The sequence below is a fragment of the Peromyscus eremicus genome, unplaced genomic scaffold (genome assembly GCF_949786415.1).
Source record: "Peromyscus eremicus unplaced genomic scaffold, PerEre_H2_v1 PerEre#2#unplaced_3645, whole genome shotgun sequence".
Classification (NCBI taxonomy): Eukaryota; Metazoa; Chordata; class Mammalia; order Rodentia; family Cricetidae; genus Peromyscus; species Peromyscus eremicus.
Window position 1 is genome coordinate 1 of NW_026737878.1, and position 26,575 is coordinate 26,575.

General features: G+C 64.6%; 1 protein-coding gene and 1 long non-coding RNA gene across 2 annotated transcripts; one reads left to right on the forward strand and one right to left on the reverse strand.

Moving 5' to 3' along the window:
* Window positions 1-6: 6 nt before the first annotated feature.
* On the reverse strand, window positions 7-11,251 carry Dhrsx (dehydrogenase/reductase X-linked; the record flags this gene model as incomplete). Its single annotated transcript, XM_059253231.1, has 6 exons — window positions 11,128-11,251; window positions 7,649-7,756; window positions 7,337-7,405; window positions 5,403-5,504; window positions 3,504-3,714; window positions 7-145 (listed from the first exon to the last, which is right to left on the reverse strand). Coding segments are annotated over exons 1-6 (744 nt in total), but the record flags the coding sequence as incomplete, so codon positions are not given.
* Window positions 11,252-19,600: 8,349 nt separating this feature from the next.
* LOC131902189 (uncharacterized) lies at window positions 19,601-25,548 on the forward strand. The gene is made up of 3 exons (XR_009377030.1): window positions 19,601-19,693; window positions 24,690-24,716; window positions 25,509-25,548. It is a non-coding gene; the product is annotated as an uncharacterized LOC131902189 (long non-coding RNA).
* Window positions 25,549-26,575: the final 1,027 nt, after the last annotated feature.

Here is a 26,575-nt window from a genome sequence, read left to right on the forward strand (position 1 = left end):
GAGCGCCGTGTCCACCACGCCGGGGTCGGCCACGTTGGCCGTGACGGGGTCGCCGCGCGCCGCCAGGAGCCGCTGCAGCCGCCGCGAGAAGACGACCAGGGCCAGCTTGCTGCGCGCGTAGGCCGCGTGGGGGGAGTCGGCCGGGCTGCGGGGGCGGGGCGGGGCCGCTGCCGGTCAGACCCGGCCCCCGCCCACCCACTTCCTGTCCCTCCTTCAGCACTTCCGGTCTCCCCAACCCACTTCCTGTCTGGTTCCACACACTTCCTGCCCGGTTCCACCCACTTCCTGTCTGGTTCCACACACTTCCCTGCCTCCCCAACCCACTTCCTGTCCGGTTCCACCCACTTCCTGTCCGGTTCCACCCACTTCCTGTCCGGTTCCACCCGCTTCCTGTCCCTCCTTCAGCACTTCCGGTCTCCCCAACCCACTTCCTGTTCAATTCCACCCACTTCCTGTCCGGTTCCACCCACTTCCTGTCCCTCTTTCAGCACTTCCGGTCTCCCCAACCCACTTCCTGTCAGGGTCCACCCACTTCCTGTCCCTCCTTCAAAACTTCCTGTCTCCCAAACCCACTTCCTGTCCAGTTCCACCCACTTCCTGTCCAGTTCAACCCACTTCCTGTCTCCCCTTCAGCACTTCCTGCCTCCCCAACCCACTTCCGTCCCTGTTCACCACTTCCGGTCTTTGCTTAATCACTTCCTGTCCTAACCACCCACTTCCTGTCCAGTTCCACCCACTTCCGGTCTCCTTCACCACTTCCTGTCCCAGTTCACCCCACTTCTGGTATCTGCAGAACCACTTCCCGCACTTCCTGTCTGGTTCCTACCCACTTCCTGTCCCTTCCTAACCCACTTCCCGCCCCTCCCACCCACTTCCCGCCCCTCCCACCCACTTCCCGCCCCTTCCTAACCCACTTCCCGCCCCTCCCACCCACTTCCCGCCCCTTCCTAACCCACTTCCCGCCCCTCCCACCCACTTCCCGCCCCTCCCACCCACTTCCCGCCCCTCCCACCCACTTCCCGCCCCTCCACCCACTTCCCGCCCCTCCCACCCACTTCTCGCCCCTCCCACCCACTTCCCGCCCCTCCCACCCACTTCCCGCCCCTCCCACCCACTTCCCGCCCTTCCTAACCCACTTCCCGCCCCTCCCACCCACTTCCCGCCCCTCCCACCCACTTCCCGCCCCTTCTAACCCACTTCCCGCCCCTCCCACCCACTTCCCGCCCCTCCCACCACTTCCGCCCCTTCCTAACCCACTTCCCGCCCCTTCCTAACCCACTTCCCGCCCCTTCCTAACCCACTTCCCGCCCTTCCTAACCCACTTCCCGCCCCTCACAACCACTTCCCGCCCCTTCCTAACCCACTTCCCGCCCCTCCCACCCACTTCCCGCCCCTTCCTAACCCACTTCCCGCCCCTCCCACCCACTTCCCGCCCCTCACAACCACTTCCCGCCCCTTCCTAACCCACTTCCGCCCCTCCCACCCACTTCCCGCCCCTCCCACCCACTTCCCGCCCCTCACAACCACTTCCCGCCCCTCCCACCCACTTCCTCTCCCACCCACTCACTTCCTGTCCGCTCCCACCCACTTCCCGCCCCTCACACCCACTTCCCGCCCCTTCCTAACCCACTTCCCGCCCCTTCCTAACCCACTTCCCCGCCCCTTCCTAACCCACTTCCCGCCCCTTCCTAACCCACTTCCCGCCCCTCCCACCCACTTCCTGCCCCTTCCTAACCCACTTCCCGCCCCTTCCACCCACTTCCCGCCCCTTCCTAACCCACTTCCCGCCCCTCCCACCCACTTCCCGCCCCTCCCACCCACTTCCCGCCCCTTCCTAACCCACTTCCCGCCCCTTCCTAACCCACTTCCCGCCCCTTCCTAACCCACTTCCCGCCCCTCCCACCCACTTCCCGCCCCTCCCACCCACTTCCCGCCCCTCCCACCCACTTCCCGCCCCTCCCACCCACTTCCCGCCCCTCCCACCCACTTCCCGCCCCTCCCACCCACTTCCCGCCCCTCACACCCACTTCCCGCCCCTCCCACCCACTTCCCGCCCCTCCCACCCACTTCCCGCCCCTCCCACCCACTTCCCGCCCCTCACACCCACTTCCCGCCCCTTCCTAACCCACTTCCCGCCCCTCCCACCCACTTCCCGCCCCTTCCTAACCCACTTCCCGCCCCTTCCTAACCCACTTCCCGCCCCTTCCTAACCCACTTCCCGCCCTCCCACCCACTTCCCGTCCCCTCCACCCACTTCCCGCCCCTCACACCCACTTCCCGCCCCTTCCTAACCCACTTCCCGCCCCTTCCTAACCCACTTCCCGCCCCTTCCTAACCCACTTCCCGCCCCTCCCACCCACTTCCCGCCCCTTCCTAACCACTTCACGTCCCTCCCACCCACTTCCCGCCCCTTCCTAACCCACTTCCCGCCCCTCCCACCCACTTCCCGCCCCTCCCACCCACTTCCTGTCCCTTCCTAACCCACTTCCCGCCCCTCCAACCTACTTCCTGTCCCATCAACTCACTTCCTATCAACTTCCCACCCACTTCCTGCCCCATCAGCTCACTTTCTACTTCCCACCCACTTCCTGTCCCATCAACTCTTCCTGTCTACTTCCCACCCACTTCCCGCCCCTCCCACCCACTTCCTGCCCCTTCCTAACCCACTTCCCGCCCCTTCCTAACCCACTTCCCGCCCCTTCCTAACCCACTTCCCACCCCTTCCTAACCCACTTCCCGCCCCTCCCACCCACTTCCTGCCCCTTCCTAACCCACTTCCTGCCCCTTCCTAACCCACTTCCCGCCCCTCCCACCCAATTCCCGCCCCTCCCACCCACTTCCCGTCCCTTCCTAACCCACTTCCCGCCCCTTCCTAACCCACTTCCCGTCCCTCCCACCCACTTCCCGCCCCTCCCACCCACTTCCCGCCCCTTCCTAACCCACTTCCCGCCCCTCCCACCCACTTCCCGCCCCTCCCACCCACTTCCTGTCCCTTCCTAACCCACTTCCCGCCCCTCCAACCTACTTCCTGTCCCATCAACTCACTTCCTATCAACTTCCCACCCACTTCCTGCCCCATCAGCTCACTTTCTACTTCCCACCCACTTCCTGTCCCATCAACTCACTTCCTGTCTACTTCCCACCCACTTCCCGCCCCTCCAACCCACTTCCTGTCCCTTCCTAACCCACTTCCCACCCCTACAACCCACTTCCGGCCCCATCCACTCACTTCCTGTCCCCTCCCTCCCACTTCCGGCCCCGCCCACCACCCACTCCCGGCCCCGCCCACCCACTTCCCGCCCCTCCCACCCACTTCCTGTCTCTTCCTAACCCACTTCCTGCCCCTACAACCCACTTCCTCTCCCACTCAATCACTTCCTGTCCCCGCCCTCCCACTCCCGGCCCCGCCCACCACCCACTCCCGGCCCCGCCCACTCACTTCCTGTCCCCTCCCCGCCCACTCCCGGCCCCGCCCCCGCCCACTCCCGGCCCCGCCAACTCACTTCCGGCCCAGCGCGCCCGGGTCCAGCGCGCCCACGTAGTGCGTGGCGGAGCCCAGGCAGACCACGCGCGCCCGCCGACCCCGCGACCCCGCGGCCCGCAGCGCGCCCAGCAGCAGCTGCGTCAGCAGGAAGTGGCCCAGGAAGTTCACGCCCAGGTGGCGCTCGAACCCGTCCGCCGTCGTCGACCCGCGCGGCGCCAGCATCACGCCCGCTGCGGGGGGGGGGACAGGAAGTGGTCACCGGGGGGCGGGGGGTGGGGACACGGGGGGACAGGAAGTGGTCACGGGGGGCGGGGGGTGGGGACATGGGAGGGGGGGACAGGAAGTGGTCACGGTGGGCGGGGGGTGGGGACACGGGAGGGGGACAGGAAGTGGTCCCGGGCTGGGGGTGGGGACACAGGGGGGACAGGAAGTGGTCACGGTGGGGGGCGGGGACATGGGGGGGACAGGAAGTGGTCACGGGGGGCGGAGACACAGGAGGGGGAACAGGAAGTGGTCACGGGCTGGGGGCGGGGACACGATGGGGGGACAGGAAGTGGTCACGGGCGGGGGGAGGGGACATGGTGGGGGGACAGGAAGTGGTCACGGTCAGGGGTGGGGGACAGGAAGTGGTCACGGGTGGGGGGAGGGGACAGGAAGTGGTCACAGTCAGGGGTGGGGGGATACAGGAAGTGATCATGGTCAGGAGTGGGGGACAGGAAGTGGTCACGGGCTGGGAGGTGGGGACAGGGGGGGGACAGGAAGTGGTCACGGGCTGGGAGGTGGGGACGGGGGGGGGACAGGAAGTGGTCACGGGCAAGTGTGGAGAGAGGAAGTGGTGACGGGCGGGGGGCGGGGCCCGGGGCAGGGAGCGGCCGTCACTCATCAGCGTCCCCGGGGGCGGAGCCGAGGGCGGGGGCCCAATGGTGAGGGATCCCCGCATGCAAATGAGCCCTGGAGGCCCCGCCCTCTCATTTCCATATCCTTGCTTATGCAAATGAGGGGGGAGTCCCGTTGCAGGGAGGGGCCGCGCGTATGCAAATCAGGTCCCCGGAGGCCCCGCCCCCGATTTCCATATTCATGACACCAGCGGCGGCGGCGTCTCGGTGGGGCTCCCACAACTACCGCGCTGGGGTCTGCATGGGATTTGCATATGCAAATGAGGCCCTGGGACCCCCCCACACCCAGGCCCCGCCCATCCCGGCCCCGCCCACCCAGGCCCTCGCCAGACCAGGCCTGGGCCGCTATGCAAATGAGCTCCAGCGCCATGCATATGCACAGCTCATTTGCATGAGCAACAAGCTTCCCTGCCGCCTCATTTGCATATCTGCGAGGCCCGGCCCCCTATGCAAACGAGCACCGGCCTCACCAAGCCTCAGGCCCGGGGAGATCTGCATATGCAGATGAGGGCAATGGAAGGCCCGCCCCGTCATTTGCATATTCATGAGCCCCACGGGGAGAGGGGCCCCTGCCGCGCCCGTGCATATTAACGCGAGATTTACATATGCAAATGAGAGCCCGCTCCCAACTGCCACGCCCATGCATATTAACGCATCATTTGCATATGCAAATGAGAACCAGCGCCAGACCGCCCGCACTGCTAATTTGCATATTCATGAGGCCCAGAGGCAGACCAGCCTGTCCCCTCATTTGCATATCCACGGGTAATTTGCATATGCAGATGAGCCCCACACCAGGCCCCTTCCCCGGCCCCTCATTTGCATACCCGGCCCTGATTTGCATATGCAGATCGGACCCCGCACCAGACCCCTTCCCTGCCCCTCATTTGCATGCCCCGCCCCCGATTTGCATATGCAGATGAGACCCCACAGGAGACCCATTCCCCAGCCCCTCATTTGCATGCCCCGCCCCCGATTTGCATACGCAGATGGGCGGCCCCGCCCCCCCGCCCCCCGCTCACCATTGTTGACCAGCACGTGCAGCGGGAACCCCAGGGACAGGAAGTCGCGCGCGAACTTCCTGACGGACGCCAGGGAGGCCAGGTCCAGGAACAGGAAGTCCACTGCGGGGCGGGGCGGGGCGGGGCGGGGCGGGGGAGAGTACTCGGTCACCAGCACCCTGGGTACTCGGTCACCAGCACTCTGTGTACTCGGTCACCAGCACTCCGGGTACTCGGTCACCAGCACTCCGGGTACTCGGTCACCAGCACTCCGGGTACTCGGTCACCAGCACTCCGGGCACTCGGTCACCAGCACTCCGGGTACTCGGTCACCAGCACTGTGGGTACTCGGTCACCAGCACTCCGTGTACTCGGTCACCAGCACTGTGGGTACTCGGTCACCAGCACTCCGGGTACTCGGTCACCAGCACTCCGTGTACTCGGTCACCAGCACTCCGGGTACTCGGTCACCAGCACTGTGGGTACTCGGTCACCAGCACTCCGGGTACTCGGTCACCAGCACTGTGGGTACTCGGTCACCAGCACTCCGGGTACTCGGTCACCAGCACTCTGGGTACCGAGCACCCGAAGGACCTAGTCCTCAGCACTCAACCTAGACGGGGGTACTGAGGTCACAGAGTACTGAGTCACCAGCACTCTGGGCACTCGGTCACCAGCACTCCGGGTACTCGGTCACCAGCACTCCGGGTACTCGGTCACCAGCACTCCGGGTACTCGGTCACCAGCACTCCGGGTACTCGGTCACCAGCACTCTGTGTACTCGGTCACCAGCACTCCGGGTACTCGGTCACCAGCACTCCGGGTACTCGGTCACCAGCACTCCGGGTACTCGGTCACCAGCACTCCGGGTACTCGGTCACCAGCACTCTGTGTACTCGGTCACCAGCACTCCGGGTACTCGGTCACCAGCACTCCGGGTACTCGGTCACCAGCACTCCGGGTACTCGGTCACCAGCACTCTGTGTACTCGGTCACCAGCACTCCGGGTACTCGGTCACCAGCACCCTGGGTACTCGGTCACCAGCACTCCGGGCACTCGGTCACCAGCACTCCGGGTACTCGGTCACCAGCACTCCAAGTACCAGGTCCCTGGAACTCTGCCAACCAAGTCTAAGTACTGAGTCCCCAGCCTCTGAGTACCGAGTCCCCAGCACTCGACCCACCGAGTGTCAGGACTGAGTACCCAGCACCCTAAGTACTGAGTCACGAGCACTGGAAGCAACGAACATCCAGCACTGGACCCACGCTTTCTAAGGACTGAGTCACCAGTACCGTGGTTACCGGGTACCCAGTACCAAGAGCTGAGCACCCGGCACCCGGGACTGAGCACCCAGCACCCAGTACTGAGCACCAAGTACCCACTATTGATCACCCAGCACCAAGCACTGGGAACCCCGTACTAAGCACCCAGTACCGACCACCGAGCACAAAGCACCCAGCACCGAGCACCCAGCACCCTGGACAGAGTATCCAGAACCATGGACAGAGCACCGAGTACCCAGCACCCAGAACAGATAACCCAGCACCCAGCACTGAGCACCCATCACTGAGCACCCAGCACCTAGGACCGAACACTGAGCACCCAGCACCCAGAACTGATAACCAAGCACCCAGTACTGAGTACCCAGCACCCAGCACTGAGCACCCAGCACCTAGAACTGATAACCCAGCACCCAGCACTGAGCACCCAGCACCCAGCACTGAGTACCCAGCACCCAGCACTGATAACCAAGCACCCAGCACTGAGCACCCAGCACCCAGCACTGAGTACCCAGCACCCAGAACTGACAACCAAGCACCCAGCACTGAGCACCCAGCACCCAGCACTGAGTACCCAGCACCCAGCACTGATAACCAAGCACCCAGCACCTAGAACCGAGCACCGAGCACCCAGAACTAAAGCACCCAGCACCCAGCACCCCCGCCCCGCTCACCCTTCTCGTTCCCCGTCTCCGCCCTGATGCCGCGCACCACGTCCTGGGCCTTGTCCGCGTTGTTTCCGGCTGGAAAACAAAGATGGCCGACGTCACGTGGGGGGGCGGGACTTTTCCGGGAACCAACACTGACCCCACCTGGGACCCTGACCCCCGACCTCTGACCCCGACCCCGACCTCTGACCCCGACCTCTGACCCCGCCCCCGACCTCTGACCCCGACCTCTGACCCCGACCTCTGACCCCGCCCCCGACCTCTGACCTCCTGACCCCCGCCCCGACCTCTGACCCCGACCCCCTGACCCCCGCTGACCTATGACCACGCGCATGCCGAGCCGCGCCAGGTGCCGCGCCGTGGCGAGCCCGATGCCGTCCGTGCCGCCCGTCACGATGGCCACGCGGTCGGGCTGCGGGGGGAGCGCTGCGGGGCGGGGGGGGGGGGTGAGGGGGGGGTCAGGGCGGGACTTCCTGTCCCCGGGGAGGGACTTCCTGTCACTCAGACGACAGGGGGCGGGACTTCCTGTCCCCGGGGAGGGACTTCCTGTCACTCAGACGATGAGGGAGGGACTTCCTGTCACTCAGACGACAGGGGGAGGGACTTCCTGTCTCACAAGGAGGGACTTCCTGCCCCTCAGTGGATGGGGGCGGGACTTCCTGTCCACGGAGGTGCGACTTCCTGTCCCTCGAGGGACTTCCTGTCCACGAGGGAGTGACTTCCTGTCACTCAGAAGACAGGGGGCGGGACTTCCTGTCCCCCGGGGAGGGACTTCCTGTCACTCAGACTATAGAGGAGGGATTTCCTGTCACTCAGACGACAGGGGGAGGGGCTTCCTGTCACTCAGACGATGAGGGAGGGACTTCCTGTCCCAGAAGGAGGGACTTCCTGCCCCTCCGCGGACGGGGGCGGGACTTCCTGTCACAGAGGGAGACATTTCTGGGCAGAGGGGCGGGGCTTCCCGTCCCACGGGCCACACACGTGACCCCGGTGCTCTCAGTGCTGTGCTCAGTACCCCCAGCACCCGGTCCGTGAGTCCGGGGTCCGCGAGGCCGAGGACTGAGCGCCCAGCACCCCGGGCCGCGACCCCGGGTCCGTGGACGGCCGTCGGCCATCTTGGATGTCATCATCCCCGTCGTGGCGGCCATCTTGGATGTCGCCACCCTTCTGTCGGCCATCTTGGGTGACGTCATCACCGTCCAGTCGGCCATCTTGGATGACGTCATCACCGTCCAGTCGGCCATCTTGGGTGACATCATCACCGTCCATCGGCCATCTTGGATGACGTCATCATCCCCCGGCGGCCATCTTGGATGTGGTCATCACCATCTGTCGGCCATCTTGGGTGACATCATCACCGTCCCTTGGACGGGGTCACGACCTCAGGAGGGGCCGAGGGGCCCAAGGGGTGAAGACGGAGGAGGACGGGGCGGGGGCAGGAAGTGAGGAGGGCGGGGCTTCCCGTCACACGGGGTCGCGACCTCAGGACGGGCAGAGACCTCGCCCGGAGCTCTGTCGCCAAAACGGCCCCGAGTATGCAAACGAGGCCCCCGAGTATGCAAACGAGGCCCCGAATATGCAAACGAGGCCCCGAGTATGCAAACGAGGCCCCGAGTATGCAAACGAGGCCCACGAATATGCAAACGAGGCCCACGAATATGCAAACGAGGCCCACGAACATGCAAACGAGGCCGCGAACATGCAAACGAGGCCGTGAATATGCAAACGAGGCCGTGAATATGCAAACGAGGCCATGAATATGCAAACGAGGCCGTGAATATGCAAACGAGGCCGTGAATATGCAAACGAGGCCATGAATATGCAAACAAGGCCGCGAACATGCAAACGAGGCCGTGAATATGCAAACGAGGCCGTGAATATGCAAACGAGGCCGTGAATATGCAAACGAGGCCGTGAATATGCAAACGAGGCCGTGAATATGCAAACGAGGCCGTGAATATGCAAACGAGGCCGTGAATATGCAAACGAGGCCCCGAATATGCAAACGAGGCCCCGAGTATGCAAACGAGGCCCCCGAGTATGCAAACGAGGCCCCGAATATGCAAACGAGGCCCCGAGTATGCAAACGAGGCCCCGAATATGCAAACGAGGCCCCGAGTATGCAAACGAGGCCCCGAGCATGCAAACGAGGCCGTGAATATGCAAACGAGGCCGTGAATATGCAAACGAGGCCCCGAATATGCAAACGAGGCCGTGAATATGCAAACGAGGCCGTGAATATGCAAACGAGGCCGTGAATATGCAAACGAGGCCCCGAGCATGCAAACGAGGCCGTGAATATGCAAACGAGGCCACGAATATGCAAACGAGGCCATGAATATGCAAATGAGGCCGCGAACATGCAAACGGGGCAGTGAATATGCAAATGAGGCCCCGAATATGCAAACGACCCCAGTGTCCCCGCCGCCTCCAGCGCTAGGGCCTCATTTGCATAGATCATTTGCATAGGGAGGCGCCCCCCGACCCTGCCCGCCAATCTCCCGGACTCCAGGGCCGGGGCCCCGGGGCGGCGTCACCGGGCGTGCGTCATGGCGTCACGACGTCACCGGGACGGACGCCCAGGCCCCGAGACGCGGACTGTCCCCCAGTCTGATTTGCATGAAACACGAATATTCACGACCTAGTCGGCCCTCATTTGCATAAAATATGAATATTCACGCCCATGTGACGTCATCGAGTGACGTCAGAGCGCGGCTGACCCCTGACCCCGCGCTCCCTCATGCATTTAAAATGACGACTCAGAACCGTGCCGCGGAGGGGGCGGAGCTTCCCATCTTCATTTCAGCTCATTTGCATATGCAATGAGGGTCATGAATATTCAGGAGCACGGACCCCGCCCCCTCCCCTGTTTCCCCGCCCGCTTCTGTGACCCACAACGCGTGGGGGGCGTGGCCAGGGCATGACTGACAGCTCCGGCCGCCCCAGGGGCGCCTGGGAGACGGCAGGGATCCGGAATGAACCGGATTTCACCCCCAGTTAGTGTCCAGGGTCCTCACGACGAAATGGAGAGGCCGCCCGCGGGGACTACGTTTCCCAGCGGCCTCAGCGCGGCCGCCATCAACGAGGCACAGCCATTAACCCGTCCGCTCCCTACGGACTACATTTCCCATCAGCCCCAGCGCGGCCGCCATTAACGTGGCACAGCCATTAACCCGTCCGCTCCCTACGGACTACATTTCCCATCAGCCTCAGGGCGGCCGCCATCAACGAGGCACTGCCATTAACCCGTCAGCGCCCCACGGACTACATTTCCCATCAGCCCCAGCACGGCCGCCATCAGCGTGGCACAGCCATTAACCCGTCCGCTCCCTACGGACTACATTACCCACGATCCCCCGCGCCGCCGCCATGACCCGTCCAACCCACTCGCCTCCTCCCCGTCCCGGGCCCCAGCGGCGCCGCCGCCGTTTCCCGTCGGCCCCTCCGCTTTTCTCGCCAGGCCCCGCGTCCACCCGGCTCCCGTCAGCCCCCGCGGCTCCGCTCGCGGCCGCCAACTTTATTTTTCTTTAAAAAAAAAAAAAAAAAAATTCCAGAGAGGAAAACGAGGGCGGAACTGGCAACTCCATATGCAGCCAGAACCCACTTCCGCCCTACACCAAAATGGCCGCAGCAGGACTTCCGGAAACCGCGGTCGCCGCATCCGACTACAAGAAAAAACTACCAAAATGGCGGCGGACCGTTCCATGCCGGGAATCGCAGCTCCCGATGGGGTGGACGGGGATCCACCGGGACCCCCGCGGGCGCAGGGCACGCCGGGAGCGCCCCACGTGACTCACCCGGCTCCCGGAAGCCCCCGCGGCAGCGGCGCAGCAGCTGCGACAGGAGGACGGCGGCGCCCACGGCGTAGGCCAGGAGCGCGGCCCGGAAGTCGCGGAGCAGCCGCAGCAGCATGGCGGTGGCCACGCCCACTGATGCTGGACACGCCCACTGACGCCGCCGGACACGCCCACAGGCCGCCGGACACGCCCACAGGCCGCCCGGGCCCGCGAGAGCCGCGGATTGGCGGATACGGGGCGCCTGTCAGTCAAGGGAGGCTCTGGACACGCCCACCACGCGGCTGTCAGTCACGGGAAAGTCGGAATCCCGCCCACCCGGCGCCTGTCAGTCACGGGAGCCTCTGGACACGCCCACCACGCGGCTGTCAGTCACTGGAGGCCGGAGTCCCACCCCCCGCCCGGCGTCTGTCAGTTATGAGGGGCCGGCCCCGCCCCCAGGCAGCTGTCAGTCGTGTGCCAGCCCCGCCCTCTGGTGGCTGTCAGTCACTGGGGCCGCCCTATGACTCCGCCCACCCAGCGGCTGTCAGTCACTGGGGCTCCGGCCCCGCCCACTGTGAGTCCCTCACCCTGGACTCTGTCCCGCCCCTGCTTGAGCTGTCAATCTCTCACGCTGCGTTCCGGTTCCGCCCACCCACCCGTGAGCTGTCACTCACTCGAGCTGGGCTCCGCTTACTCAGTCAGTCGCCCCGCCCACCTGCTCCCGTCAGTCACAAACCCTGGCCACGCCCCCCGGCCCCGCCCCCTCAGGGAGACGACGTACAGCGCGGTGGGCGGGGCCCCGCGAGGCGCAGACACGCCCACCAGCCGGGTTCAAAAATAGTCTCCTTTATTAGCCCCGCCCCTCCCGCGTCCCGCCCCGCGCGGTGACGTCAGCGGCCCCGCCCACCCGCCCGGCCCCGCCCCCGCCCGGCCACGCCCTCCGCGGAAAGGGCCGAGCGATGAAATGGGTGACGTCATCGCGGGGAATGGGCCGGTCTGGGGGCGTGGCTTTCGGCGCGGTGGGCGGGGCCGCCAGCGGAGGTGGTGACGTCACCCCGTCTCCTCCCGCTTCCACTTCCGACGGCGGCGATGGCGATGGCGGCGATGGCGGCGGCGGCGGCTCATGGCGCGGCGAGATGACGGGCGGGCGCGGCGGCCGTCGCCGGGGTGACGTCATCACGCAGGGCCAACGTCGTCCGGGCTACGGCGGCGTCGGCGGCGTCGGCGTCCATGATGGGCCTGGGGGGGCGGGGAGAGTCGGGAGGTCAAAGGGGAGGGAACCGAAAGTGGGCGTGGTTTCGCTCCCTAGGGGAGGGACTTCCGGTCGAAGTTGTCTTTTAAGGTGAGCGGGACCCAGAACCCGGGTGATTGAAAGATGAAGGCCCGGACCGGAAGTGGGCGTTGTCCTCCAGGGGCGGGACTTCCGGCCCCAGTTTTATTTTCAGGTGAACAGAATTCGGGTGATTGAGCGGTGAAGGCCCGAACCGGAAGTGGGCGGTGTCCTCCAGGGGCGGGACTTCCGGTCCCAGGTTTTTTTTTTTTTTGAGCTAAATTTGACCCAGAACCTGGGTGATTGACAGATGAGGGCCCGGACCGGAAGTGGCCCCCCAGGGGCGGGACTTCCTGTCCCGATTTTACTTCAAGGCGAACGGGACCCGGAACTCGGGTGATTGAGAGGCGAAGGCCGGGACCGGAAGTGGCTGTTTCCCCTCCTGGGGGCGGGACTTCCGGTCCCAATTTTTTAAAAAAAAATCCGAACGCGTCCCCGGACGCGGGTCGGCCCCGGTGACGTCACTTCCCGCCGGGCCCCGGCGGGTGACGTCACTTCCGGTGGGGTCGCCTGGGCCCGGTCCCAAGGTCACCGAGGCCCCGGGAGGACCGAGCGCCCAGCACCCGGGGAGGACTCAGCACCCAGCACCCAGCACCCTCTGTACCGAGCGCCCAGCACCCGGGGAGGACTCAGCACCCAGCACCCAGCACCCTGTGTACCGAGCGCCCAGCACCAGCACCCTGTGTACTGAGCGTCCAGCACCCGCCCCACTCAACCGAGTCGTCCGAGTACCGAGTTCCCAGCACCCTGTGTACCGAGCGCCCAGCACCCGACACAATCCCCGAGCAACCAAAGCACCGAGCACCCAGCACCCTCCCTACGCAAGCTGCAAGCGAAGTACTGAGCACCCAGCACTCCACTCCGTCCCTGCTCCAGACGAAGCACCGAGTCCCCAGCACCCCACCCACTCCAACCCCGAGCAAAGTACTGAGCGCCCAGCACCCCGCCCACTTCCTTCCAAAGCAACCGAGTACCGAGCCCCCAGCACCCTGTGTACCGAGCACCCAGCACCCCGTGTACCGAGCGCCCAGCACCCTGTGTACCGAGCACCCAGCACCCTCCCCGCTCCCTCCCCGCGCCATCAAAGTACCGAGTCCCCAGCACTTTACTCGATCTCCAGGCGGAGCACCGAGCACCCAGCACCCCACCCACCCCACACCCAAGCAACCAAAGCCCCGAGCACCGAGCGCCCTGCGTACTGAGCACCCAGCACTCGCTCCACCCACTCCAAACAACCAAAGCACCGAGCACCCAGCACCTCCCACCCCCCACCCCACCCCCCCCCACCCCAGACGCCGGGAAAAGCCCGGCGGGGGCGGCCGGAGACTCGGGGGAGTTGGGATGATGCCGCTCCGCAGACTTCGCACGGGGTGGGGGGGGCTCGGCGGGGGTGGGGGGTCACGGGGAGGTCAGGCGGGGGTCAGGGGGTCAGGCGGGGTCACCCCGGGGTCACGTGGGGCCCCCGGCGGCCATTTTTCCCCCTTACAATCGAATAGTCAATCAACAAACACTCAATCAATCGATCGATTATGGACTTGGGGCGGGGCCGGGGGGTCATGCGGGGGTCAGGGAACATTATAGGGGTCACAGGGGTCATGCTGGGTCACCCTGAGGTCACCCCGGGTCACGCGGGGCCCCCGGCGGCCATTTTCCGCCCTCTACGATCGAATAGTCAATCAACAAACACTCGATCAATCGATCAATTATGGACTGGGGGCGGGGCCGGGAATCCCGGGAGTTAGGGGGCGTGGCCGGGGGGTCATAGGGGTCATGCTGGGTCACCCCGGGGTCACGTGGGGCCCCCGGCGGCCATTTTTCCCGTTTACGATCGCATAGTCAATCAACAAACACTTGATCAATTAATTGATTATCAACACAGGGCGGGGCCAAGGGGTCCCGGGAGTCAGGGGGCGTGTCCGGGGGGTCATAGGGGTCACCCTGGGGTCATCTAGGGGTCACGTGGGGCCCCCGGGCGCCCATTTTTCCCCCTTACGATCGAATAGTCAATCAACAAACACCGGATCAATCAATCGATTATCGACTCACCGCGCATCCGGGGGGTCATGCGGGGGTCAGGGAACATTATAGGGGTCACAGGGGTCATGCTGGGTCACCCTGGGGTCACCCCGGGGTCACGCGGGGCCCCCGGCGCCCATTTTTCCCCGTTTACGATCGAATAGTCAATCAACAAACACCCGATCGATCGATCGATTATCAACTCACCGCGGGCCGGGGTCCGGGGGGCGTGGCCGGGGCGTGTCCGGGGGCGTGTCCCGGGTCCCCCCCGTGACGTCAGAGCCCGTGGTCGCAGTCCACGTCGCGGCAGATGTACCAGAGGATGACGTAGAGGATGAGCAGGATGGCGAAGATGAAGAGCGCGACCAGCACGGCCTTCGTCACGGGCGACACGAGCGACTGCATCGCCGCCTCGGGGGTCGTCGGGGGGTCACCCGGGGGTCACGGGGGTCACCCGGGGGTCACCCGGGGCGGGGCCGACCCCAAACGACCCCGCCCGACCCCGAAAAAACCGGGGCGGAAGCGGCGGAAGCGGCGGAGGAGGAGGAAGCGGCGGAGGAGGAAGCGGCGGCGGCGAGGCTGTGCGGGGCCGGGGGGGGGTGCGGCGCGGGCCGGGGGCGGGGCCTGCGGGGACGGGGCGGGGACGGGGGCGGGGACGGGGGCGGGGCCTGCGGGGACGGGGCGGGGACGGGGGAGTGCGGCGCGGGCCGGGGGCGGGGCCTGCGGGGACGGGGCGGGGGCGGGGACGGGGAGGAGTGCGGCGCGGGCCGGGGGCGGGGCCTAGGGAGTGCGGCGCGGGCCGGGGGCGGGGCCTGGGGATGGGGAGGGGACGGGGGAGGGGCCTGTGGGACGGGGAGGGGCCTGGGGAGTGCGGCGCGGGCCAGGGGCGGGGCCTGCGGGGATGGGGAGGGGACGGGGAAGGGGCCTGGGGCGGGGAGGGGTCTGGGGGGATGGGGCGGGGCCTGGGGACGGGGAGGGGACGGGGGAGGGGCCTGGGGGACGGGGCGGGGCCTGGGGATGGGGCCTGGGGCGGGGCCTGGGGGGATGGGGCGGGGACCGGGCGGGGCGGCCTGGTGCGTGGCTTGCAGGGACGGGGCGGGGCCTGGGCGACGGGGAGGGGCCTGGGTATGGGGCCTGGGGCGGGGGCGGGGCCTGGGCGACGGGGAGGGGCCTGGGTATGGGGCCTGGGGCGGGGGCGGGGCCTGGGGGACGGGGCGGGGACTGGGGCGGGGACGGGCCTGGGGAGTGCGGCCTGGGCCGGGGACTGGGCGGGGCCTGGGGACGGGGACTGGGCGGGGCCTGGGGACGGGGCGGGGCGGGTCCTGGGGGACGGGGCGGGGCCTGGGGACGGTGCCGGGGCGGGGCCCGGGCGGCCGTCAGCGCCGCGGGGTGTCAGTCAGGGGCGCGGGAAACGCCCCTTCCGGTCTGCGGCTGGGGAGCGGGGTGAGGGTGTCAGTCAGGGGTGTAGATACCGCCCCTTCCGGTCCCTTAGCGCGGGCGGAGACGCCTTTTCCGGTCTGCGGCTGGGGAGCGGGGCCAGGGTGTCAGTCAGGGATGTGGGGAACTGGGGAACGCCCCTTCCGGTCCGTCACGGGCATAGTTACCGCCCCTTCCTGTCAATGACGCCGCGGAACCCGCCTTTTCCGGTCCTTGTCTGGGATACGGAGCGCGGGGTGAGGGTGTCAGTCACACACGTAGTCACCGCCCCTTCCGTTTTGCTGCAATTCTGCGCAGTGTGGGGAGAGGGTGTCAGTCACTCACGTGGTCGCCGCCCCTTCCGGTTCGCGGGAATAGTGCGCAGTCTGGGGTGTGGGTGTCAGTCAGGGGCGCGGGGAACGCCCCTTCCTGTCAGTCACGCCGCTCAGCCCGCCCCTTCCCGTGCCAGATCGCGCCGCAGAAGGCGCGGGTTCCCCCGTCAATCACAGCGTCAGTCCCCGCCCCTTCCGGTCTGCGGCAGTTAAGCGCAGTGCGGGTGTGCGTGTCAATCACAGCGTCAGTCCCCGCCCCTTCCCGCGCGGGTTCCCCCGTCAATCACAGCGCCATGTCCCCGCCCTTGTGTCCCGTCCCGCGCTGCGGAGCCCTCGGATCCCCCGTCAATCATCGCTGTGGTTCCCGCCCCTTCCGTCACCCTGTCAATCCCCGCCGCCGCCGCTGTCAGTCACCGCCCAGGCCACGCCCCTTCCGCTCCCGGCGTCCGCGGCCAGAAAACGACCGGGACCGAGATCGCACTTCCGGGGACCTCGGGAGGGGCGGGAACTTCCGGTGTGGGCGGAAGTTCCCTCACCGCCCGTCCTTCCTGTCTTTCCTTCCTTCCCTGTCAGTCACGGCGGAAGCCCCGCCCCTTCCGCTCCTGAAAAAAACACCGAAAGTGACCCCCGAGGGCCCGGCTTCAGCCTGCCCGGGAGGGGGCGGGACTTCCGTCCCCGTCTGTCATCGAGGCACCCAGCACCCAGCACCCAGCACCCAGCACCCAGCACCCAGCACCTCCCCGTCAGCACCCAGCACCCAGCACCCAGCACCCAGCACCCAGCACCTCCCCGTCAGCACCCAGCACCCAGCACCCAGCACCCAGCACCCAGCACCCAGCACCTCCCCGTCAGCACCCAGCACCCAGCACCAAGCACCCAGCACCCAGCACCTCCCCGTCAGCACCCAGCACCCAGCACCCAGCACCATCCCAACCCCCCTGAGCACATGAGACTGAGCACCGAGCACTCGGGACTGAACACTCAGTCCTTGCCCCAAGTGCTGGTGTTTAGTCCTCCCCGTGGGTGCTGGGTGCTCAGTCCTCCCCGTGGGTGCTGGGTGCTCAGTCCTCCCCGTGGGTGCTGATGCTCAGTCCTTGCCCCAAGTGCTGGTGTTTGGTCCTCCCCGTGGGTGCTGGGGCTCAGTCCTCTGCATGGGTGCTGGGGCTCAGTTGTTTAGTCCTTCCCGGGGGTGCTGGGGCTCGGTCGTTTCCGAGGGTGCTTGGTGCTGAGTCCTGTCCTCCTCGCCCCTCTCCGTGGGTGCTGACGCTCAGTCCCACGCCTGGGTTCTGGGAGCCGACTCGCTGGGGGCCACCCCGGACTGAGGACTGAGCACCAAGTACCTGGGACTGAGCACAAGCACCCGACCCAGGACTGAGCACCGAGTACCTGGGACTGAGCCTCAAACACCAGGGACTGAGCACCCAGCACCCAATACTCGGCATCCAGCGTGTGGAACCGAGCACCCAGCACCCAGGACTGAGCCCCGAGCACCAGGACTGAGCCCCAGCACCAGGACTGAGCCCCCAGCACCAGGACTGAGCCCCAGCACCAGGACTGAGCCCCCAGCACCAGGACTGAGCCCCCAGCACCAGGACTGAGCCCCCAGCACCAGGACTGAGCCCCAGCACCAGGACTGAGCCCCCAGCACCAGGACTGAGCCCCCAGCACCAGGACTGAGCCCCAGCACCAGGACTGAGCCCCAGCACCAGGACTGAGTACTGAGCACCAGGACTGAGCCCCCAGCACCAGGACTGAGCCCCAGCACCAGGACTGAGTACTGAGCACCAGGACTGAGCCCCAACACCGGCGTCCTGTCCTCATGTGTGTGCTGGGGGCGGTCCCGGCCCCGCCCCTATGCTAATTAGGCCAGTGGCTCCGCCCCTATGCTAATTAGACGCTGTGACCCCACCCTTATGCTAATTACGTCATCGATCAGGCCTTCATGCTAATGAGGGCCCCGGGCCCGCCCCTATGCTAATGAGGGCCGAAGACCCTGCCCTTATGCTAATTACAGCCCTGTGGCCCCGCCTCTCTGCTAATGACATCACCTGGGCCCAACGTTATGCTAATGAGGGCCGAAGACCCTGCCTTATGCTAATTGCGGACCTCTTGCTCATGGTCTTATGCTAATTAGTTCCCTATGGCCCCGCCCTTATGCTAATTACAACCCCCTTGGCTCCATTTTATGCTAATGAGTACCTCAGACCCCGCCCTTATGCTAATTACAACCCTGTGGCCCCGCCCCTGTGCTAATGACATCACCTTGGCCCCATGTTATGCTAATGAGGACCCCTGGCCCCGCCCTTATGCTAATTACGACGCCCCTCGAGCCCATTTTATGCTAATCAGGGTGTCAGGCCCCGTCTTATGCTAATTATGACCCTGTGACTCCGCCTTATGCAAATGAGGGCCCCCTTGACCGCACGTTATGCAAATGAGGGCCCCAGAACCCGCCCTTATGCTAATGACGAACTTATGGGTCCCGTTTTATGCTAATGAGGGCCTCAAACCGCCGAACATTCCTTCGAGGGGCGTGGCTTATGCAAATGACCCAAGTCATAGCCTCATACCGTCCGCCATTCCTTCCAGGGGCGTGGTTTATGCAAATGACGCCCTAGCCTTAAACCGCCCGCCATTGTGACGAGGGGCGTGGCGTATGCAAATGACGCTCGCTATCGCCTCAAACCGCCCGCCATTGAGACGAGGGCGTGGCTTATGCAAATGACGCACGCCGCGGCCTCAAACCGCCCAGTTTTCCTTTGAGGGGCGTGGCTTATGCAAATGACGCCCGCCATAGCCTTAAACCGCTGGCCATTCCTTCCAGGGGCGTGGCCTATGCAAATGAGGCCATCGCCTCAAACAAACGGCAAATGCGACGAGGGGCGTGGATTATGCAAATGACGCCCGCCATAGCCTTAAACCGCTGGCCATTCCTTCCAGGGGCGTGGCCTATGCAAATGACCCAAGCCATCGCCTCAGCCGCCCGCCATTCCATCGAGGGGCGTGGTCTATGCAAATGAGGCCATCGCCTCAAACAAACGGCGAATGCGACGAGGGGCGTGGATTATGCAAATGACGCCCGCCATAGCCTTAAACCGCTGGCCATTCCTTCCAGGGGCGTGGCCTATGCAAATCACCCAAGCCATCGCCTCAGCCGCCCGCCATTCCATCGAGGGGCGTGGTCTATGCAAATGAGGCCATCGCCTCAAACAAACGGCGAATGCGACGAGGGGCGTGGATTATGCAAATGACGCCCGCCATCGCCTCAGACCGCCCGCCATTCCACAGAGGGGCGTGGTCTATGCAAATGAGGCCACCGCGCCCGCTTCTCCCTCCGCTCTTTCCCGCAGTGGGGCGTGTCCCTCCGCAGGCCCCGCCCCTGGCCCCGCCCCGGCCCCGCCCCGGCCCCGCCCGTCCATCACCGCCATGGCCGCCGCCGCGATGCTGCTGCTGCTCACGCTCGCGCTGCTCGGCGCCTTCGCCCGGGGCCAGGGTGAGCGGGGGTCACGTGGGGGGGTCACGGGGGGGTCACGGGGGTCACGGGGGTCACGGGGGGACCCCCGGGAGCTCCCGGCAGGCCCCGCGGGCCTGGCACGCGCGCGCACGCTGTGGTTTTCGGGGTTGGGCGGGGTCCGTGGGGCCGCGGCGGGCAGTGTAGGAGTTCGCGCGCGCGGGGAGGGGGGGGAAAACGCCGCCGCGGTGCATGCCGGGAGCCGCTGTGCCCCTCGTTCCCGGTCAATCCCCGGCCGCGGCGCCGGCCGGGTCCCCTAACGTCCTCCCAACCCCGCCCCGCGGGCCGGAAGTCGCGCCGTTTCCGGTTTCCCGGCCGTGATTTTTTTTTTTTTTTTTTAATTTGTGGAGGGGGAATTCCCCGATCGGGCTGGGGGGCGGGGCCTGGGGCGATGGGCGGGGCCTGGAGCGGCGTGGCCACGCCCCCGGCGCCCTAACGTCCTGTCCATCACGTCCTCGCCCTTGTTTATGTGATCACGGGGCGGGGGCGGGGCCTGGGGGGTGAGTGACGCCGTGGGCGGGGCCTGGAGGGCCGTAGCCACGCCCCCGGCGCCCTAACGTCCTGTCCATCACGTCCTCGCCCTTGTTTATGTGATCACGGGGCGGGGGCGGGGCCTGGGGGGTGAGTGACGCCGTGGGCGGGGCCTGGAGGGCCTTGGCCACGCCCCCGAGCCCCCTAACGTCCTGTCGATCACGTCCTCGCCCTTGTTTATGTAATAAAAGCGGCGGGGGCGGGGCCTGGGGGCGCGGGGCGGGGCCTGGGGGGGTGAGTGACGCCGGGGGCGGGGCCTGGAGGGCCGTAGCCACGCCCCCGGCGCCCTAACGTCCCTTCCATCACGTCCTCGCCCTTGTTTATGTGATCGCGGCGGCGGGGGCGGGGCCTGGGGGCGCGGGGGCGGGGCCTGGGGGCGCGGGGCGGGGCCTGGGGGGGTGAGTGACGCCGTGGGCGGGGCCTGGAGGGCCTTGGCCACGCCCCCGAGCCCCCTAACGTCCTGTCGATCACGTCCTCACCCTTGTTTATGTAATAAAAGCGGCGGGGGCGGGGCCTGGGGGCGCGGGGCGGGGCCTGGGGGGTGAGTGACGCCGGGGGCGGGGCCTGGAGGGCCGTAGCCACGCCCCCGGCGCCCTAACGTCCAGTCAATCACGTCCTCGCCCTTGTTTATGTGATAAAAGCAATGTGGGCGGGGCCTGGGGCGCGGGGCGGGGCCTGGGGCGGTGAGTGACTCCGTGGGCGGGGCCTGGAGGGGCGTGGCCACGCCCCCGGCGCCCTACCGTCCCGTCCATCACGTCCTCGCCCTTGTTTATGTGATCGCGGCGGCGGGGGCGGGGCCTGGGGGGGTGAGTGACGCCGTGGGCGGGGCCTGGAGAGCCGTGGCCACGCCCCCCGCGCCCTAACGTCCCGTCCATCACGTCCTCGCCCTTGTTTATGTGATCGCGGGGGCGGGGGCGGGGCCTGGGGGCGCGGGGCGGAGCCTGGGGGCGCGGGGCGGGGCCTGGGGGTGAGTGACGCCGTGGGCGGGGCCTGGAGAGCCGTGGCCACGCCCCCGGCGCCCTAACGTCCTGTCCATCACGTCCTCGCCCTTGTTTATGTGATGGCGGGGGCGGGGCCTGGGGGCGCGGGGCGGGGCCTGGGGCGCGGGGCGGGGCCTGGGGGGGTGAGTGACGCCGTGGGCGGGGCCTGGAGGGCCGTGGCCACGCCCCCGGCGCCCTAACGTCCCGTCCATCACGTCCTCGCCCTTGTTTATGTGATCGCGGCGGCGGGGGTGGGGCCTGGGGGGCCGGGGCGGGGCCTGGGGGCGCGGGGGGCGGGGCCCAACCCAGGACTGAGCACCGAGTACCTGGGACTGAGCACCAAGCACCCGGGTCTCAGCACCGAGTGTCCGGCCCGAGCACTGAGCACCTGCGACTGGGACGGCAGCGTGTGGACTAAGCACCCAGCACCCAGCACCCGGGACTGAGCACGCAGTGCCTGGCCTGAGCTCCCAGCAGGTGGAACTGAGCACCCAGCACCCACACGGAGCACCCAGCACCCTCAGCACAAGCACCGAGCACCGGGGAGGGAGCACCGAGCACCCAGCACCCAGGCCTGAGCCCCCAGCACTTGGGACTGAGCCCCCAGCACCCAGCGTCCCGTGCGCATGGACCCCTCCCCCCAACGGTGACTCACCCTGGGGTGACTCAGCGCCGCCGGGTGCTGGGTGGGGTGCTGGGACTCAGTCTGCTCTGTGGGTGCTGCCGCTCAGTCCTTTACCTGGGTTCTGCGAGGCGGTCACTGAGAGCACCTGGGACCGAGCACCCAGCACCCGCGACTGAGCCCCAAGCACCCTGACTGAGCACTGAGCACTCAGCACTGAGCACCACGCATGAGCACGGAGCACGGGGAACTGAGCACCTAGCACCCTGCCTAAGCACCAATCACCCTGACTGAGCGAGCACTAAGCACTGGGGACTGAGCATCAAGTACCAGGACTGAGCACCAGGACTGAGCACCAGGACTGAGCACTAAGTACTGAGAACCAGGACTGAGCACAGAGCATGGGGAACTGAGCACCAAGCACTTGGGCCTAAGTACCAATCACCCTGACTGAGCACCAAGCACTCTGATTGAGTTCCCAGCACCCAGGACTGAGCACCAAGTACTGAGAACCAGGACTGAGCACTAAGTACTGAGAACCAGGACTGAGCACAGAGCACGGGGAACTGAGCACCAAGCACTTGGGACTGAGCACCCAGCACCAGGACTGAGCACCCAGCACCAGAACTGAGACCCCAGCACCAAGACTAAGCATCAAGCACCAGTACTGAGCACTGAGCACCCAGGACTGAGCACCAAGTACTGAGAACCAGGGCCTGAGCCCCCAGCACCCGGGACTGAGCCCTGAGCACCCAGGACTGAGCCCCCAGCACCCGGGACTGAGCCTCAGCACCAGGACTGAGCACCCAGCACCCAGAACCGAGCACCGAGCACCAGGACTGAGCACCCAGCACCCAGAACCGAGCACCAAGCACCAGGACTGAGCCCCGAGCTTCTAACAACTGCTGCCTGGCGTGCCGCCCACACCCCAGCCCCACGCCAGTGAGGCCACGCCCCTCATTGAATATTCACGAGGGTCTCCGTGGAGGGCGGGGGCGTGGTCCGTGCGGGAGGGGGCGTGGCCTGCGTCGAGGACGATCCTTATGCTAATTAGGGGGCGTGGCGCACGCTGACGAGGCTCCAAGCGTCTTTATGGGGCGGTCATGCAAATGGGGGTGGAGTTATGCTAGTTAGGGGCGTGGCACACGCTGACGAGGCTCCAAGCGTCTTTATGGGGCGGTTATGCAAATGGAGGCGGAGTTATGCTAATTAGGGGGCGTGGCGCATGCAAAGGAGACCCAACTGTTTTTTCTGGAGGTTTGAGGGCGTGGGCCATGCAAAATGAGGGGCGGGGCCTATGCAAATGAGGACCCAACAGTCTTTAATGGAGGACGGGCGACTTCTACTCGAATGAGGGGCGTGGCTTATGCTATTTGGGGGCGTGGTCTATACAAATGAGAGCCAAAATGTCTTTATGGGTCAGGGGCGTGTTCTACGCAAATGAGGGGTCGTGGTCTATGCAAATGAGAGCCAGACTGTCTTTATGGGTCAGGGGCGTCTTCTACGCAAATGAAGGGCGTGGCCTATGCAAATGAGGACCCAACAGTCTTTTTATGGAAGACGGGTCTCCTTCTATGCTAATGGGGGCGTGGCTTATGATAATGAGGGGCGCGGCCTATGCAAATGTGACCCAACAGTCTTTATGGAGGACGGGGGCGTATTCCACGCAAATGAGGGGCGTGGCTTATGCTAATGAGGGGCGCAGCCTATGCAAATGAGGACCCAACAGCTATTATGGAAGATGGGCGCATCCTACGCAAATGAGGGGTGTGGCCTATGCAAATGAGAGCCAAGCTGTCTTTACGGGTCAGGGGCGTATTCTACGCGAATGAAGGGGCTTGGCTTATGCAAATGAGGACACAACAGTCTTTATGGAGGACGGGGCGACTTCTACTCGAATTAGGGGCGTGGCTTATGATAATTAGGGGCGTGGCCTATGCAAATGAGGCCCAACAGTCTTTATGGAGGACGGGGACGCGTTCTACACGAATGAGAGGCGTGGCTTTTGAAAAGTAGGGGCGCGGGCTATGCAAATGAGGGTCCAACAGTCTTTATGGAGGATGGGGGCGCGTTCAACGCAAATGAGGGGCGTGGCCTATGATATTTAGGGGCGTGGCCTATGCAAATGAGAGCCAGGCTGTCGTTATGGATCAGGGGCGTGCTCTACGCAAATGAGGGGCGTGGCCCATGCAAATGAGGGCCCAGCAGTCTTTATGTAGGCCGGGGCGACTTCTACTCGAATGAGGGCGTGGCTTATGATAATTAGGGGCGCGGTCTGTGCAAATGAGGACCCATCTGTCTTTATGGAGGACGGGGGCGTGGTCTATGCAAATGAGGGGCGTGGTTTATGATAATTAGGGGGTGCAGTCTGCGCAAATGAGGACCCGACCGTCGCGTGGTCCATGCAAATGAGGGGCGTCGTTTATGCAAATGAGCAGGAGAAACCATCCCAGCCGCGTTTTCTCTGTTTCTCTTGTGGGTGCTGGGGACTCGGTCCTCCCCTCCCGTGGGTGCTGGTGACTCGGTCCTTCCCTCCCGTGGGTGCTGGGGACTCGGTCCTCCCCTCCCGTGGGTGCCGGGGACTCGGTCCTCCCCTCCCGTGGGTGCCGGGGACTCGGTCCTCCCCTCCCGTGGGTGCTGGGGACTCGGTCCTCCTCCCCTCCCGTGGGTGCTGGGGACTCGGTCCTCCCCTCCCGTGGGTGCTGGGGACTCGGTCCTCCTCCCCTCCCGTGGGTGCTGGGGACTCGGTCCTCCCCTCCCGTGGGTGCTGGGGACTCAGTCCTTCCAAAATTCAGAAATTAAATTTTTTTTTTCTGATTTTTTTTTTTTCGTTTTCTCGTTTCAGATTTCGATCTCTCGGACGCGCTCGAAGGTGGGGGGGGTGGCAGGACGGACGGACGGACGGACGGGGGGACAGGACGGAGGGACCCGGGACGCCTCCCGACGCGGGGACCTTTCCCTTTCAAATCTGGATTAAATTTTATTTTTTTTCAGAAATTCAAAAAAATTTTTTTTTTTTGTTAAATTTCAATTTTTGTTTTTTTCACGATCAGAATTTTTTTTTTAATTTTTCGCGTTTTGTTCTCGACTTCGGTATTTAAAAAAAAAACAGTTTCCGTCTTGGAAACACACAGCGGCGGCGGTCGGCGGACGTCGGGACGGGAATCGATTGTGAAAAGCCGGCGTCGGAAATTCAAATTTTTTAGCCGAGAGAATCTTTGGAAATTCGGAAACTAAATTTTCTGGGAAAAGTTTATAAAACCAGAAGCTAAATTTTCCAGAGGAAAAAATAATTTAATTTATTAAAATAATTTATTAAAATAAATAAAATTAAATTTTCCGGGAAAATCAAGGATCTAAAAGTGGATTTCCCAGAAAAACAAAAAACCAAGAAACTAAAATTTTTCAGGGAAACCGAAAAAAAAAACCTTAAAATTTCCTGGAAAAGTTAAAAAAAAAAAATCAAAAGCTAAAAATTTCTGGAGAAACAAATTTTAATTTTCGAAAAAATTCAAAAATAAAAAAACCAAATTTTCCAGAAAATTAAAAATTTACCAATTAAATTCCTCCCCACCCCGCAAAAAAAATTTAAAAATTTAAATTTTCAAGGAAGAAAAACCAACCGCGACGAGAAATCAAAATTTTTAATTTCTTTCCCCCTCAGACCCCAAGAAGCCGGTTCCAACCAGGAAGCCCGCGGGTGAGTCGGGGGCGGGGCGTCCGGGGGGCGCCGGGGGGAAACCGAGGCAGCGGGGACCGGCCATAGCCCGACTCCCCACACTTCCTGTCCCTGAGCTTCCGCTTCCTGTCCTTAAACTTCCGCTTCCTGTCTTTGAATTTCCATTTCCTGTCCTTGAATTTCCATTTCCTGTCCCTAAATCCCCACTTCCTGTCCCTGAACTCCCATTTCCTGTCCCCAGACCGGCCATAGCCCGACTCCTTACACTTCCTGTCTCTGAACTTCCACTTCCTGTCCCTGAACTTCCGCTTCCTGTCCCTGAACTTCCGCTTCCTGTCCTTAAACTTCCACTTCCTGTCCTTAAACTTCCGCTTCCTGTCCCTGAACTTCCGCTTCCTGTCCCTGAACTTCCGCTTCCTGTCCCTGAACTTCCGCTTCCTGTCCTTAAACTTCCACTTCCTGTCCCTGAGCTTCCACTTCCTGTCCCTGAACTTCCGCTTCCTGTTCCTGAGCTTCTGCTTCCTGTCTCCAAAATTCCATTTCCTGTCCCTGAACAATTTCCACTTCCTGTCCCTTCCACTTCCTGTCTCCAAATTTCCATTTCCTGTCCTTGAATTTCCACTTCCTTTCTCTAAATCCCCACTTCCTGTCCCCAGACCAGCAATAGCCCGACCCCCCCACTTCCTGTCCCTGTGTCCCCCACTTCCCGTCCCCGACCCCCCCACTTCCCGTCCCCGACTCCCCCACTTCCCGTCCCCGACTCCCCCACTTCCTGTCCCGACTCCCCCACTTCCTGTCCCCGACTCTCCCACTTCCCGTCCCCGACTCCCCCACTTCCCGTCCCCGACTCCCCCACTTCCCGTCCCCGACTCCCCCACTTCCCGTCCCCGACTCCCCCACTTCCCGTCCCCGACTCCCCCACTTCCCGTCCCCGACTCCCCCACTTCCCGTCCCTGTCCCTGTGTCCCCCACTTCCCGTCCCGACTCCCCCACTTCCCGTCCCCGACTCCCCCACTTCCCGTCCCCGACTCCCCCACTTCCCGTCCCCGACT